Source organism: Hylobates moloch, unplaced genomic scaffold, assembly GCF_009828535.3.
Source record: "Hylobates moloch isolate HMO894 unplaced genomic scaffold, HMol_V3 SCAFFOLD_23, whole genome shotgun sequence".
In the NCBI taxonomy this organism is placed as follows: domain Eukaryota; kingdom Metazoa; phylum Chordata; class Mammalia; order Primates; family Hylobatidae; genus Hylobates; species Hylobates moloch.
In genome coordinates this window covers 38,476,492-38,493,006 of record NW_026652298.1, presented here as the reverse complement: position 1 = coordinate 38,493,006, position 16,515 = coordinate 38,476,492, and the positions used below count along the sequence as shown (strand labels likewise).

Genomic DNA, 16,515 nt, shown 5'->3' with positions numbered 1-16,515 from the left:
ACAGTCATGGCTCACTGCAGTCTTGAACTACTGGGCTCAAGGGACCTTCCTGGTTTACTCTCCTGAACAACTGGGACTGCAGGTAAGCACCATCACACAGGACTAAATTTTTTTTTTTTTTTTTTCCTAGAGACAGGGTGTTTCCATGTTGACCAGGCTGGTCTTAAATTAAGCTCCTGGTCTCAAGCGATCTTCCCACCTTAGCCTCCCAAAGCTGCTGGGATTACAGGTCTGAGCCACCACGCCCAGCCTGTGCTGCTCATTTGAAACTGCTGCTATATGCCAGCATATGACATTTCCCACTGTTAATTTTTTGGTTAATGTATAATTAATCTCACCAAATTAGGGCAAGGACAAGCTTGCATTTCTCAGTAACACTCTTTGAAGACAGGAACATCCATATTTCTTGGTATGCCAAAGTATCTATCAGAAAAGCTACTCTTTACAAACTTTTTATTTTTTGAGATGGAGTTTCCCTCTTGTTGCCCAGGCTAGAGTGCAACGGCGCGATCTCGGCTCCCCCTATCCTCCTCCTCCCAGGTTCAAGCGATTCTCCTGCCTCAGCCTCCCGAGTAGCTGGGATTACAAGCATGTGCCACCACGCCTGCCTGATTTTGTATTTTTTGTAGAGACGGGGTTTTTCCATGTTGGTCAGGCTGGTCTGTAACTCCCGACCTCAGGTGATCCGCCCACATCGGCCTCCCAAAGTGCTGGGATTACAGGTGTGAGCCACCGCAATGAGACTTTTTACTTTGTTTGTTTGAGACGCACTCTCACTTTGTTGCCCAGGCTGGAGTGCACTGGCACAATCTCAGCTCACTGCAAACTCCGCCTCCCGGTTCAAGCCATTCTCAGGCCTCAGCCTCCCGAGTAGCTGGGACTACAGATGCACATCACCACGCCAGGCTAATTTTTATATTTTTAGTAGAAGTGGGGTTTCTCCACGTTGCCCAGGCTGGTCTCAAACTCTGGGGCTCAAGGGATCCTCCTGCCTCAGCCTCCCAAAGTGGGGGGATTACAGGAGTGAGCCACTGCACCTGGCCAAGGGTGCATATTTCTTTTTTTTTTTTTTTTGGAGACAGAGTCTCGCTCTGTCGCCCAGGCTGGAGTGCAGTGGCGCAATCTCGGCTCACTGCAAGCTCCGCCTCCCGGGTTCACGCCATTCTCCTGCCTCAGCCTCTCCGAGTAGCTGGGAATACAGGCGCCCGCCACCACGCCCGGCTAATTTTTTGTATTTTTTTAGTAGAGACGGGGTTTCACCGTGGTCTCGATCTCCTGACCTCGTGATCCGCCCGCCTCGGCCTCCCAAAGTGCTGGGATTACAAGCGTGAGCCACCGCGCCCGGCCGAGGGCGCATATTTCAAACACCAGAGTAACCACTAAAATAATGATTCAAAGAAGAATAGCTTTAAAAAGCATTAGATAAACCACAATGGAAATCTCAAATATATTTCATCGATAAGGAAAGGAAAAACAGGGAAAAAATTCGAAAGGACAAATAAAAGGCAAATAATAAAATGGTAGCAATAAATCCAGCCACATCAATATTTACTCTTATATTAATGGACTGAACTCTAATTATAAGGCAAGGATTGTCAGAATTGATAAAGACCTAATTATATGCTATCTACAAGACACTTTAAACATAAAGAAAAAGATACACTTAAGACAAATGAATGGAAAAATACATACCATCCAAAAAGTGTGTTTAAGAAGGCTGCAGTGGCTCTATTAATATCAAGTAAAATACATTTCAAACTAAAAAATATTATTAGGAAAAAAGAAGGATATTTCAGAATACTACAACGAACAATTCATCAGGAAAATGTAATCACAAGTGCGTATTTGCCTAATAACAGAGATTCAAAATATATGAAGTTAAAACGGAAAGAATTAAAAACAAAACAATTCCACAATCACAGCTGGAGATCTTAACACTCCTCTCTCAACAACTGACAGAATCAAACCAAAAAATAAAACAGAAGCCGTGCACAGCAGCTCACGCCTGTAATACCAGCACTTTGGGAGGCTGAAACACGAGAATCGCTTGAACCCGAGAGGCAGAGGTTGCACTGAGCTGAGATCGCGCCACTGCATTCCAGTCTGGGTGACAGAGTAAGACACTGTCCCAAAAAAAAGAAAAAATAGAAAGCCAGTCAAGAAAAACCTGGGGCAAAAGATATGAACAGCATTTCACAGTGTCTACAGAAAGCGAAGGAGCAGCAAACTATATATGAACACAGCAAGCTCTCCACGAGCTATGTAGTGAGTAACAGAACACAGAAAAGGGTGCGTCCCTGAGGGAATATGTACATCTGCGCTTACTACAGTCATACAATTAAGTAGTGGCAGGACCCACAGGCAACTAATATTGATTATGAAGGCAGAGGTACTCTGAACAGCAGCAAGGCTTCTCAAGGTTTACCTGTTCACATGGTTTTGGCTTTTTAATCAAACCATATTTATTTATTCAAAACAGATATTAAATTATAAAAAAATATGAGCCTGCCCGGCACAGTGGCTCACACCTGTTATCCCAGCACTTTGGTAGGCCAAGTCAGGTGGATCACAAAGTCAGGAGTTCGAGACCAGCCTGGCCAACACGGTGAAACCCTGTCTCTACTAAAAATACAAAAATTAGCTGGGTGTGGTGGCATGCACCTGTAATCCCAGCCTGGGCGACACAGTGAGATTCCATCTCAGGGGGGAATAAATGAGGCTGTCACAAAAGTGCTAATGTTTTCCTTGCTATCAATGTTGAGGTCACTTGAAAGCTGGTATGGACACATCGGATGAGGAATTCAGTCTAGGGGCCTCTGAGGACCCAAGGCCCAATGACTAAGCTAAGTGGACACAACAAATACAGAGGGAGGGGGCCTGAGGCACAAACGCAGACAAGGTCCCACGCTCGAGGCAAACAAGGACGAGGTACAAGGTGAGAGCCAGAAGGGGCCACTGTGCTGCTTCACAGACCTGGGAAGAAGTTTTTTGAGAAAAGACTTTCATTTTTAAAGAGGGAGATTATTTTAAAGAATAAGGCCTAGGGCAGTGGCTCACGCCTGTAATCCCAGCACTCTAGGAGGCTGAAGCAGGCAGATTGCTTGAGCCCAGGATTTTGAAACAAGCATGGGCAAACTGGTGAAACCCCATCCCTACCAAAAATACAAAAACTTAGGTGGACATGGTGGCACGCACCTGTAGTTCCAGCTACTTGAGATACCTGAGGCAGAAGGATCACTTGAGCCCAGAGGGTAAAGGCTGCAGTGAGCCGAGATCACACCAGTGCACTCTAGCCTGGGTGACAAAGTGAGACCCTGTCTTTAAAAGAAATTTTAAAAGCTGGGTGCGGTGGCTCACACCTGTAATCCCGGCACTTTGGGAGGCTGAGGTGGGCGGATCACCTGAGGTTGGGAGTTTGAGACCTGCCTGACCAACATGGAGAAACTCCATCTCTACTAAAAATATAAAATTAGCCAGGTGTTGTGGTGCATGCCTGTAATCCCAGCTACTTGGGATGCTGAGGCAGGAGAATCGCTTGAACCCAGGAGGCGGAGGTTGTGGTGAGCCAAGATGCTGCCATTGCACTCCAGCCTGGGGAACAAGAGTGAAACTCCGTCTCAAAAAAAAAAGCATTCAGTAAGATGGTAGAACACAAAAATCAATACCCGTCCTATATACAGAAAACTAGTTAGAAAATATGACATAAGAGACCCCAGGAACAAAAACTAAACAATTAAGAATGCATTTACCAAGGAAGCAAAATCTTTCCTTTTTTTTCTTTTTTGGCAACGTCTTTAAGAAAACTTTGAAACACTACTAGGGCCAAAGACTGTCATTAAATAACCCACTTAAGACTGTTACATACGCTACACACTCACAAGCAGAGGGCTAACAAGTAAACTACAGACATAAGGTAACACTTGGAAAGCATGGGATTATAGAGAAATGGGACAATGCTGTGTAATGTGTGCTGATGCTGAATTACCTCTAACACAAAGAAAAAACATTAGAGGTAGAACAGTGGTTTGCACACACTACCATGGTATTCAAATGCATATACATAATGTTTATGTGATGCACACATGCATAGCTATTCTCATATGCCAGACAGATCTCTGCAAGGACACCCAAAAACTGGCTAATGGACTTGCCACCAGGAGGAGTGTTGTCTGAGGCATGTCGGCGAGAGATGAGTTTTTCATCAGATATACCTCTGTATCGTTTGCATACTGGAATGTATATATCAATAGTCTATCTACAAAATGCCCTACTTATAAAACTACTTACAAAAGTTAGGCTGGGCACGGTGGCTCACGCCTGTAATCCCAGCACTTTGGGAGGCCGAGGCGGGCAGATCACGAGGTCAGGAGATCGAGGCCATCCTGGCTAACACGGTGAAACCCAGTCTCTATTGAAAATACAAAAAATTAGCCAGGTGTAGTGGCGGGTGCCTGTGGTCCCAGCTACTCAGGAGGCTGAGGCAGGAGAATGGAGTGAACCCGGGAGGCGGACCGTGCAGTGAGCCGAGATAGCACCACTGCACTCCAGCCTGGGCGACAGAGCAAGACTCTGTCTCAAAAAAAAAAAAAAAAAAAAAATTTACAAAAGTTACATTACAGGCCGGGTGACGTGGCTCACGCCTGTAACTCTAGCACTTTCAGAAGCCAAGGCAGGCAGATCAGCTGAGGTCAGGGGTTTGAGACCAGCCTGGCCAAAATGGTGAAAACCCATCTCTACTAAAAATACAAACATTAGCTGGGCATGGGGCTGCACACCTGTAATCTTAGCTACTCACGAGACCAACGCACTAGAATCGCTTGAACGTGGGAGGCAGAGGTTCAGTGAGCTGAAATCGCATCTCTGCACTCGAGCCTCGGGAAGAGCGAGACTCTGTCTCAAAACAAACAAAACACTGCATTATAAAAAACACTTAAAAACTTCCGAGAAACATAAACACATTTACAAAATCTCAAACACATTTTTAAACTATTCTCATTCTAAAATTCATGTGGAAAAGTTAGTGTACATAAATAGCCAAGGAAATTTTGAAAAAAGTGAGGAAATTCATCAAATATTAAAGAACATTAATATAAAGCTACAATATTAAAATAAATTTCCAGACCAAGCATGGCTGCTCACACCTGTAATCCCAGCACTTTGGGAGGGAGATCCAGGCAGGAGGAGGCTCCCTCGATCTCAGGAGTTCGAGGCCGGCCTAGGTAACGTAGGGAGACCCCCCCCAACTCTCAAAAAGTAAAAACAAAAAAAAAAAGGTTAATTTCCAGCAGGGCACAGGAGCTCATGTTTGTAACCCCAGTGCTTTGGAGGCCAAGTTGGGAGGAACACTTGAGGCCAAGAGTTCTAGACCAGCCTGGGCAACATAGCAAGACCAACCTCTATTTTTTTTTTTTTTAATTTCTGCCGTCACTTATTAAGTCAAAATGAATTCCAGATGGACCATAGAAGTAAAAATAAAAGCTCAAAGTACTGAAAGAAAACATGAAAGATTTAATAACTTTAATGAAATATAATACATCTGCCATATAATTCACCCATTTAAAGTGCACAATTCAGTGGTTTTAGTATATTCACAAAGTTGTACAGCCACGACCACTAACTACAGAACTTTTTTTTTTTTTTGAGACAGAATCTCGCTCTCTCGCCCAGGCTGAAGTGCAGTGGTGCCATCTGGGCTCACTGTAAGCTCTGCGTCCCGGTTTCATGCCATTCTCCTGCCTCAGCCTCGCAAGTAGCTGGGACTACAGGCACCCGCCACCACGCCCGGCTAATTTTTTGTATTTTTTTTTTTTAGTAGAAACGGGGTTTCACCATGTTAGCCAGGATGGTCTCGACCTCCTGACCTCGTGATCCGCCTGCCTCAGCCTCCCAAAGTGCTGGGATTACAGGCGTGAGCCACCATGCCCGGCCAACTACAGAACATTTTTATCACTCCAAAAGAAGCCCTATAGCCACTCATGCTCACTCTTTTCCCTCTCCCACCAGCTCTTAGCAACTACTCATCTATGTCTGTGTCTATGGATTTGCCTTTTCTGGGCACTTCATAGAAACGAAATCATACAATATATGGTCTTTTGTCTGGCTTCTTTGACTTAGCATAAAGTCTTTGGGGTTCATTCACATCTAGCATGTATCAGCACCTCATTCCTTTTTATAGCTGAAAAGCACTCCACTGTATAGATTATTTTTTTTCATTCATCAAATGATGGGCAACTGGGTTGCTTCCAAATTTTTTGTGAGACAGAGTTTCACTCTTGCTGCCAGGCTGGAGTGCAGTGACGTGATCTCGGCTCACTGCAACCTCTGCCTGCTGGGTTCAAGCGATTCTCCTGCCTCAGCCTCCCGAGTAGCTGAGATTACAGGTGTCTGCCACCACACCCAGCTAATTTTATATATATATATATATATTTTTTTTTTTTTTTTTTTGAGACGGAGTCTCGCTCTGTCGCCCAGGCTGGAGTGCAGTGGCGCGATCTCGGCTCACTGCAAGCTCCACCTCCCAGGTTCACGCCATTCTCCTGCCTCAGCCTCCGGAGTAGCTGGGACTACAGGCGACCATCACCGCGCCCGGCTAATTTTTTTTTTGTATTTTTAGTAGAGACGGGGTTTCACCGTGGTCTCGATCTCCTGACCTCGTGATCCACCCGCCTCGGCCTCCCAAAGTGCTGAGATTACAGGCGTGAGCCACCGTGCCCGGCCTTTTTTTTTTTTTTTGAGACAGAGTCTCACTCTGCAGTGGTGTAATCTCCGTTCACTGCAACCTCCACTTCCCATGGTCAAGTGATTCTCCTGCTGAGGCACCCGCCACCACGCCCAGCTAATTTTTGTATTTTCAGTAGAGACGGGTTTTGCCGTGTTGGCCAGGTTAGTCTCAAACTCCTGACCTCAAGTAATCCACCCACCTCAGCCTCCCGAAGTGCTGGGATTGCAGACACGAGCCACTGCACCTGGCCCAGCTCCCAACTTATTGTAACTTTTGTTTTGGGGTGGGGGGGGTCTCACTATGTTGCCTGGAGTGCAGTGGCTGTTTATAGGCACTGTCATGGTGCATGGTAGCCTCCCACTGGCAGGCTTAAGTGATCCTCCCACCTCAGCCTCCCAAGCAGTTGGGATTAGAAGGGCGCACCACCACTCCTGGCCTATTTCCACTTTTTTACTTTTTTAAAGACAGGTTCTTGCTCTTTGACCAGGGTGAAGCGCAGTGGCACAATCATAGCTCAATGTAGCCTCAAACTCCTGGGCTCAAGCAATTCTTCCACCTCAGCCTCCCGAGTGGCTGGGACCACAGGCATGTGCCACCACACCCAGCAATTTTTAAAAATTTTTTTCGAGATGGAGTCTCACTATGTTGTCCAGGCTGGCATTCAACTTCTGGCCTCAAGCAATCCTCCTGCCTTGGCCTCCTGAAGTGCTGGGATTACAGGCATGACCCACCGCACCCAGCCTCGTTTCCACCTTCTGATGGACCTTCAGATTGTTTTCATTTTCGGGTTATTATGAATAATCCTGCTATGAATATTCATGTGTAAGCTGTTCTATGGACATGTTTTCATGTCTACAAGGTATGTGCCTCAGGGTAGAACTGTGCGGTCATATGGTAATTCGGTTTAACTGTTTGAAGAGCTGCCAGAATGTTTTCCTGCAGAGGTTGCACCATTTTACATTCTCACCAGCAGTGTGGAAGGGTTCTGATTTTTCCACATCCTAGTTATCCATTTAGTATCACCTGTTTTTTTGGTTGTTGTTTCTTTGATTTTTAATTATAGCCACCCTAGTGGGTAGGAAGTGCTAACTCATTGTAGTTTTGCTTTGCAGTTCCTAAATGGCTAATGATGCCAGGCATCTTGAGTTTTTAAAAAAATGATTTAAGAGGAAATCTTTTTTTTTTTTTTTTTTTTTGAGGCGGAGTCTCACTCCGTTGCCCAGACGAGTGCAGTGGCGCAATCTTGGCTCACTGCAAGCTCCCGGGTTCACACCATTCTCCTGCCTCAGCCTCTCAAGTAGCTGGGACTACAGGCGCCCGCCACCATATCCGGCTAATTTTTTGTATTTTTAGTAGAGACGGGGTTTCACCGTGTTAGCCAGGACGGTCTTGAACTCCTGACCTCGTGATCCACTGGTCTCAGCCTCCCAAAGTGCTGGGATTACAAGCATGAGCCACCGCGCCCGGCCTTAAGAGGAAATCTTTCTAAACAAAATATATAACCCAAAAGGTCAATATAAGGACCACATAAAAATTTAAGTCAAAAGACAAACACTCATGTGAGGTGGCTCACGCCTGTAATCCCAGCACTTTCGGAGGCTGAGGTGGGTGGATCATGTGAGGTCAGGAGTTCGAGACCAGCCTGGCCAACATGGTGAAACCCCATCTCTACCAAAAATACAAAAATTAGCCGAGCGTGGCAGCGGGCATCTGTAATCCCAGCTGCTCGAGAGGCTGAGGCAGGAGACTTGCTTGCACTCGGGAAGCGAAAGCTGCAGTGAGCCAAGATCGCGCCACTGCACTCCGGCCTGGGCAACAGACAGAGACTCTAACTCAAAAAAAAAAAAAAAAAAAGACAAACATATTAAGAAAAAAACCGGGCTGGGCGCGGTGGCTCACGCTTGTAATCCCAGCACTTTGGGAGGCCGAGGCGGGCAGATCACGAGGTCAGGAGATCGAGACCACAGTGAAACCCCGTCTCTACTAAAAATACAAAAAATTAGCCGGGCGTGGTGGCGGGCGCCTGTAGTCCCAGCTACTCGGAGAGGCTGAGGCAGGAGAATGGCGTGAACCCGGGAGGCGGAGCTTGCAGTGAGCCGAGATTGCGCCACTGCACTCCAGCCTGGGCGACGGAATGGGACTAGACGACGCCTACACAAAAAAAAAAAAAAAAAAAAAAAAAAAAAAAAAAAGAAAAAAACCGGGGGCCAGGCACAATGGCTCTTGCGTGTAATCCCAGTACTTTGGCAGGCAGAAGTAGGAGGATCACTTGAGGCCAGGAGTTCAAGACAAGCTGGGGCAATATAGTGGGACCTCATCTCTAAAAAAATTTTTTTTAATTAGCCAGGCATGGTGGTGCATGCTTCTTGGGAGGATGAGGTCACAGCTACTTGGGAGGATGAGGCAGGAGTATCACTTGAGTCCAGGAGGTCAGGCCTGCAGTGAGCCGGGATCGCCCAACTGTACTCCAGCCCGGGTGACAAAGCAAGACCCTGTCTCTAAAATAAAATTTAGCGCCGTGGCTCACGCCTGTAATCCCAGCACTTTGGGAGGCGGGGGCGGGCGGATCCCGAGGTCAAGAGTTTGAGACTAGCCTGGCCAACATGGCAAAACCCTGTCTCTACCAAAAAAAAAAAAAAAAAAAAAATTAGCCAGAAGGCCAGGAGCAGTGGTTCACGCCTGTAATGCCAACACTTTGGGAGGCTGAGGCAGACGGATCATGAAGAAAGGAGTTCAAGACCAGCCTGACCAATATAGCGAAACTCCATCTCTACTAAAAATACAAAAATTAGCCGGGCGTGGTGACGGGCACCTGTAGTCCCAGCTACTCGGGAGGCTGAGGCAGGAGAATTACTTCAACCCGGGAGACGGAGGTTGCAGTGAGCCAAGATTGCACCACTGCACTCCAGCCTGGGTGACGGAGCGAGACTCCATCTCGAAATAAATAAATAAATAAATAAATATAAATTACCCGAGCATGGTGGCGCGTGCCTGTAATCCCAGCTACTTGTGAGGCTGAGGCAAGAGGACTGCTTGACCTAGGGAGGCGGAGGTTACTGTGAGGTGAGATGGCGCCGCTGCACTCCAGCCTGGGCAACAGAGTCAGACTCTGACTCAATTTTTTTTTTTTTTTTTTTGTGAGATGGAGTTTTGCTCTGTTGCCCAGGCTGGAATGCAGTGGTGCGATCTTGGCTCACTGCAAGCTCCGCTTCCCGGGTTCACGGCATTCTCCTGCCTCAGCCTCCCGAGTAGCTGGGACTACAGGCGCCCGCCACCATGCCCAGCTATTTTTTTGTATTTTTAGTAGAGATGCGGTTTCACCGTGTTAGCCAGGATGGTCTCGATCTCCTGACCTCATGATCCACCCACCTCAGCCTCCCACAGTTCTAGGATTACAGGTGTGAGCCACCATGCCCGGACTGACTCTGTCTCAATTTTTAAAAATTATTTAATAGGCCTAGCACAGAGGTTACGGTAAGCTGAGATTGCGCCACTGCACTCCAGCCTGGGCAACAAGTCCAAAACTCTATCTCAAAAAAAAAAAAAAAAAAGAAAAAGAAAAAGAAAAAAAAAAGGCAGGCGCAGTGGCTCACACTTGTAATCCCAGCACTTTGGGAGGCTGAGGCGGGCGGATCACGAGGTCAAGAGATCGAGACCATGGTGAAACCCTGTCTCTACTAAAAATACAAAAAATTAGCCGGGCGTGGTGGCGGGCGCCTGTAGTCCCAGCTACTCGGGGAGGCTGAGGCAGGAGAATGGCGTGAACCCGGGAGGCGGAGCTTGCAGTGAGCCGAGATTGCGCCACTGCACTCCAGCCTGGGCGATAGAGCAAGACTCCGTCTCAAAAAAAAAAAAAAAAAAAAAGAAAGAAAAGAAAAAGAAAAAGGCCATTGGTCCAAGAGAAAAATGGCCATTCACAAAAATGAGAAACATCAATGGCTTTACATCCTAGTAAAAGATGTTTTACCACACTCATAACTAAGGAAATGCACTTTAAAACAAGATAGCATTTTCACCACCAGATTGACAGAGATCTTTTAAACACTGTCATTCTAGCACTGGTGAAGGTGTGAGAAACTGTTGGCAATGCCATCTGTGATCTTGGGGAAAGTCAGCAACAACCTAAATGTCCACCATGAGAGGGTTACATAAATTAAAAAACATCCACGCTGTGGAATACTAGAATTCCGTGGCAACAAGAAACAAACCCAAGAATATAACTGGAAAATGCAAGGTATGGAAGATTACACACAGTCCCTTCCCAGTTTACCTTTGTTTCCCTTTTTATTTTTTTCTTTTTTGTGTGAGACGGAGTTTTCGCTCTTGTTGCCAGGCTGGAGTGCAGTGGCACCATCTCGGCACACCACAACCTCTGCCTCCCAGATTCAAGCGATTCTCCTGCCTCAGCCTCCCAAGTAGCTAGGATTACAGGCATGCACCACCACACCCGGCTAGTTTTGTATTTTTAGTAGAGACAGGGTTTCTCCATGTTGGTCAGGCTGGTCTCAAACCCCCAACCTCAGGTGATCCGCCCGCCTCAGCCTCCCAAAGTGCTGAGATTACAGGCGTGAGCCACAACGCCCGGCAAGAAGTTTCTTAAGTACATGAACATTCTGAACAGAAAGACGTGTATTCCCTCACAAATGTCTTGAGTTCTTAGCTCGGGCATTCTCAACACTCACTGTTTCTTGAGGTTTCCTGTGTTCCAGAACCTGGTCTAATCGTTCTCTACTACGATATACTGATACTTCATTCATCAAGAAACATAACTCCTTGAACATAAAGAAAAAGAACAAAAAGGGAAAGGGCACCTAGGAAGAGTCAAAATATGGGCCTGAAACCCTCACGCTAAGCTTGGTCATGGAAGACTACTGGCCCATATGAAACTCATCTCTCTTTTTAACAATTTGATGTTAACAAGTTTCCCAGCCCCATCTGAAAACTGGGAAAGGAGAGAACGGGGCTCCAGACAGGCCTGCAAGTTAAGGCCACAGTAAGAGAGGCCAAAAATATAAACACTCACAATGCAGTTTTGATGTGGGGACACTTTACAGACGAAGGATTCTTCACATTTCAATGGCCCTATGGGAGCCCATGTATTAAAACAGAAGACCAAAAATTAACACCCATAATATTGACCCTGAAAACATCAAAGAAAGGCTCAGTTCTGGGCCATCTAATGACAAAGTGTTTCAGAAAGACTTCTCATCATAATGGTGAAAATGAAATGTTTTAAAGTCAGCTTCACGGAAAATTTGCTCAAACATTCCATTGCCTGACAAATGCTGAAATACTGGCAAGTGTGAACCAACATGTCAATGTGCTGTCTTAATTTCTCCTTCAAGGCACATATCACTAACCCGACACACACAGTTACATGAGAAGGACCCATGTCCTTCTGTCTTGTTCTCAGCAGCACTGCTGAATAGCCTCCTGCTCTTAATATGGCATTTAATTTAGCTATCTCAAAATTAATTTCTTATATATATATATATATTTTTTTTTTTTGAGACACTGTCGTTCTGTCACCCAGAGTGTAGTGCAGTGGCGTGATCACAGCTCACTGCAGCCTCCACTTCTCAGACTTCAGCAAGCTTCCCACTTCAGATCTTGGGTAGCTGGGACCATAGGCACAGTCAGCTAATTGAAAAAAAAAAAAAAAAAAAAAGTTTTTTTCGTAGAGATGGGGGTCTCTCTAGGTTGCCCAGGCTGGTCTCAAACTCCTAAACTCACAGGATCCTCCCACTGAAGCCCCTAAAGTGCTGGGAATACAGGCATGAGCTACCAGGCCTCGCCAAGTTTTTACCTTCTAGCCACATTTCTTAATTACATGGCTATTAAGTAACTGAGCCATTCTCTTAAAAACGACGATTCAGCTACATGTTCTTTCAATTTACCTGATCTACAGGAATTCACCTGGTTAAAAAGCCAATGGCCGGGTTGGGAACAGCGGCTCACACCTGTAATCCCAGCACTTTGGGAGGCTGAGGCAGGCAGATCGCAAGGTCAGAAGTTCAAGACCAGCCTGGCCAAAATGGTGAAACCCTATCTCAACTAAAAATACAAAAATTAGCCGGGCACGGTAGTGCATGCCTGTAGCCCCAGCTACTTGGGAGGTTGAGGCAGGAAAATTGCTTGAACCCGGGAGACGGAGATTGCAGTGAGCCGAGTTCGTGCCACTGCACGCCAGCCTGGGAAACTGAGCAAGACTCCATCCAAAAAAAAAAAAAAAAACAGGTGGCAGTAATACTCCTGCAAGTAGATACTGTTTCTCCAAGCTACAGCTTTTATGGTAATTCCTAGCGGTTTTAGCAGAAATAACCAGCCACAACACAAATAAACTCTCTGAAATCTATTTTGTTAAATGCTGTGGAACTACAGAGAAGCCCCTTTGTGGACTAAGAGCGGCTTCCTAGTAGAAGGCAGGTCTTCAGAAGGACTAAGCAGGATGGTGGTAAGAAAAGTTCTAGCTGGCTACACCTGAGGCAGCAAAAACCAAATCCATGAACATTCTCTGGCTTTGAACCTAAAAGCACTTTTTACTTCGTTTGAGTGTGAACGCATACATTTTCAATCGCTATCAAGATTCTTTGTCAGGCCCGATGTGGTGGCTAACATCTGTAATCCCAGCACTTTGGGAGACCAAAGCAGGTAAATCAAAAGGTCAAAAGATTGAGAACATCCTGCCCAACATGGTGAAAGCCCGTCTCTACTAAAAATACAAAAATTAGCTGGCCGTGGTGGCATGCACCTGTAGTCCCAGCTATTCGGGAGGCTGAGGCAGGAGAACTGCCTGAATTCAGGAGGCGGAGGTTGCACTGAGCTGAGGTCATGCCACTGCACTCCAGCCTGGCGACAGTAAGAATCTGTCTCAAAAAAAAAAAAAAAAAAAAGATACGTCAGTATTTTGAGACAAGCAAGTATCACAGGCCTCAGTAACAGCCTCTTTCATGGAACTCACCTTTGTCACGTGGTATTTCCTGACATGGGGGGCAGGAGTAAATGCTTCTTTTTCTACAGTTTTCTTATCAACTTGACATCCCCACCCCCACCCCACAAGCTGCATTCCCTCTCTTCCTGCCAAGGGGTAGCAAAATACGTGGAGAGTTCTCTTTTGTCTTAGCTTAGGCCAACTACTCACCCAGTAACCAATAAACGCTTTGCTAATCTCTTACCTTCAGAATGACGTGTTTGTTTGTTTCCAAGACGGAGTCTTGCACTGTCGCCCAGGAGAGAGTGCAGTGGCACAATCTCGGCTCACTGCAACCTCCAACCTCCACCTCCCAGGTTCAAGCAATTCTTGTGCCTCAGCCACGCAAGTATCTGGGATTACAGGCGCCTGCCACCACCATGGCTAATTTCTTTATATTTTTTAGTAGACACGGGGTTTCGCCATGTTGCCCAGGTTGGTCTCAAATTCCTGAACTCAAAGTGATCCACCCACCTCGGCTTCCCAAAGTGCTGGGATTACAGACGAGAGCCACCGCACCTGGCCTGATGTGTTCTTTTTCAGGCACTCAGATAACTCAGTCCCCTTGGTCCTAACTAAGCTGAGGGTCCTCCTGGTGGCCTTGGGCAGCTGGGCCACACCTTCCTCTGCCGTCTAAGTGCCAGCACCACAGCTTAATCAGACGACAAAGATGTCATGGACGCTGCACCTCTAGTGTCATCTCAGCAACACAAAGAGCTGTTTCACAGACAGAGTGGCAACTGACCAGCAAGTACTACTCCCCTCCACTCTGAAAAGAACAGCAGGAGAGCACCGGAAATTCACCTGAATTCTCCTGAAGGGTGCAGCACACAAGACACGGAAATCAAACAGCACAGTCTCCAAACAAAGGGAGAGGAGAGGGAGGAGGCAAAACCAGTCAACAACACGAAATACTGAAGGGGCGGGCGCAGCAGGCAGGCACCACCTACAGGAGCGGGGTCCAGGTGAGGCTCTTTTTCTAAGATGAAACAAACTAGCTAGAGCTTGAGCCCCCAGCAAAGAGAGGAAACCAGCTCTCCAGACCTTCCTGGTGCTGGCAGCGGACCTACTCTTACAACTCTGATTTCCAAGACAGGAAATTCCAACAAGGCTCCAGCTTACAGAGAACAAAAATGCCCAAGACCTTAACGCCTGCACCAACCAGTCCTATCGTGGTTGCCTCAGTCATGTTCTGGCAATTTCATGAAAACAAGAGCATCTGGCATGACCAGGAGACTGGACTCGGCGCCCTTGGTGATCGTGGCAGTCACCTGGTCATGCAAAATGACCAACCCGTCACCCTACCTGCCTGACCACACCATCATGCTCGCTTTGGGAGACTGCGTCTGCTCTTTCCAGGTCTTCCCTCTCCTTTAGGAGGCAGCCTCATCCTTCTACTGGCACATCTGACACCTCTGACGGAGCTCTGATGAAACGGTCTCATGGTGGGCCACGTGGCTGGGCTCCCCAAACACCAGGCCCAGGGCTGGCTCTGTGACTGTCCTAGGATTGCAGGATGAGGCTCCTACGCACAAGCTTGTATCTGACAGAAAAGACACAACTGCTAGCCTCATTCACCATCACTCCTGCACACGCCCACAAGTCTTTCATCAAACCAATTATTCAGAGCTATCGCCTTACCCTTGCACCTGCAGCTTTCCAGACCTGGAATGCTCCTCCCTCCCCTCCAGTGAAAACAGCCTTGGACACTTGGCCCAAATCGCTCCTCATCTGTGAAACTTACCCTGGGGCAAGCAGCTCGTTTCTCTAATGTGCTGCCCAGGCCAAGATAGCCCTGGTACACTGCTCAGCAGCCACCTATGACTCCAGACAGCAGGGTCACATTTTCTTTGAAGACTCGGGGGTATTTGCAATGTATTTGTTGAATAAACTGTTATGCGCAAAAATGACAAATATAAAGTCCACAAGCAGATATCCTAGCCCACCCCTCACAGAAATATTCTGAGGGTAGGCCAGGTGCAGTGGCTGACGCCTGTAATCCCAGCATTTTGGAAGGCCAAGGCAAGTGGATCATGAGGTCAGGAGTTCGAGACCACCCTGGCCAGCACAGTGAAACCCCATCTCTATTAAAAATACAAAACCTAGCTGGGCATGGTGGCACGCGCCTGTAGTCCCAGCTACGTGGGAGGTTAAGGCAGGAGAATCACTTGAACCCGGGAGGCGGAGGTTGTGCTGAGACGAGGTTGCACCACTGCACTCCAGCCTGGGCAACAGAGCAAGACTCCAGCTCAAAAAAAAATCAAATAAGATATTCTGAGGGCAAGTGACGGGGCTGGCAGTGTCAGGGGTCAGTGAGATCTGAAAGGGTAAGAGGGCTGAGCTCATGGGTGACTGAGGCAGCGTAGCATGGGCTAGAGGATTCCATAGACATAAGACATACACATGTGAAGCCAGGCACATGCTAGAACCTGGAAACACTTTCCCAAGAAGAGAAAAAAATTTCAAGAAGTCTGGATTTTCTATATAGGTGGATCTGCCTAAACCATTCTTTCTCCCCTGTTGCACAAGACATGTATTTTCTTAGCTAAATTCACTCATCGTTCAATCAATCCAAACAATTTACCTTCCCATTCATTCACACAGGTGACAATGACAAGGGCACCTGCAACACAGAAGGCTGCCAAGAACACGTTCCATTTCTTAGACTCAGGCACTAGAAGATGGAGGAGAGGACAGAGATGATTTTTAAGAAAAAGAGATAAATGGCCGGGCGCAGTGGCTCACGCCTGTAATCCCAGCACTTCGGGAGGCCGAAGCGGGCGGATCACGAGGTCAGGAGATCGAGACCATCCTGGCTAACACG

At 46.9% G+C, this 16,515-nt stretch overlaps 1 protein-coding gene across 2 annotated transcripts in view; it reads right to left on the bottom strand.

Annotated features, from left to right (window-relative positions):
• TRAP1 (TNF receptor associated protein 1) overlaps nt 1–16,515 on the bottom strand; it is a 63,132-nt gene that overhangs the window by 44,291 nt on the left and 2,326 nt on the right. The window contains exon 2 of one of the 2 annotated variants that reach the window (XM_058433996.1): nt 16,276–16,365. The exons of the other annotated variant lie outside the window; for it this stretch is intronic. Within the exon in view, the coding sequence (XP_058289979.1) occupies nt 16,276–16,365 (90 nt within the window). The remainder of the gene's footprint in view (nt 1–16,275; nt 16,366–16,515) is intronic. 2 annotated transcript variants of the gene reach the window in all.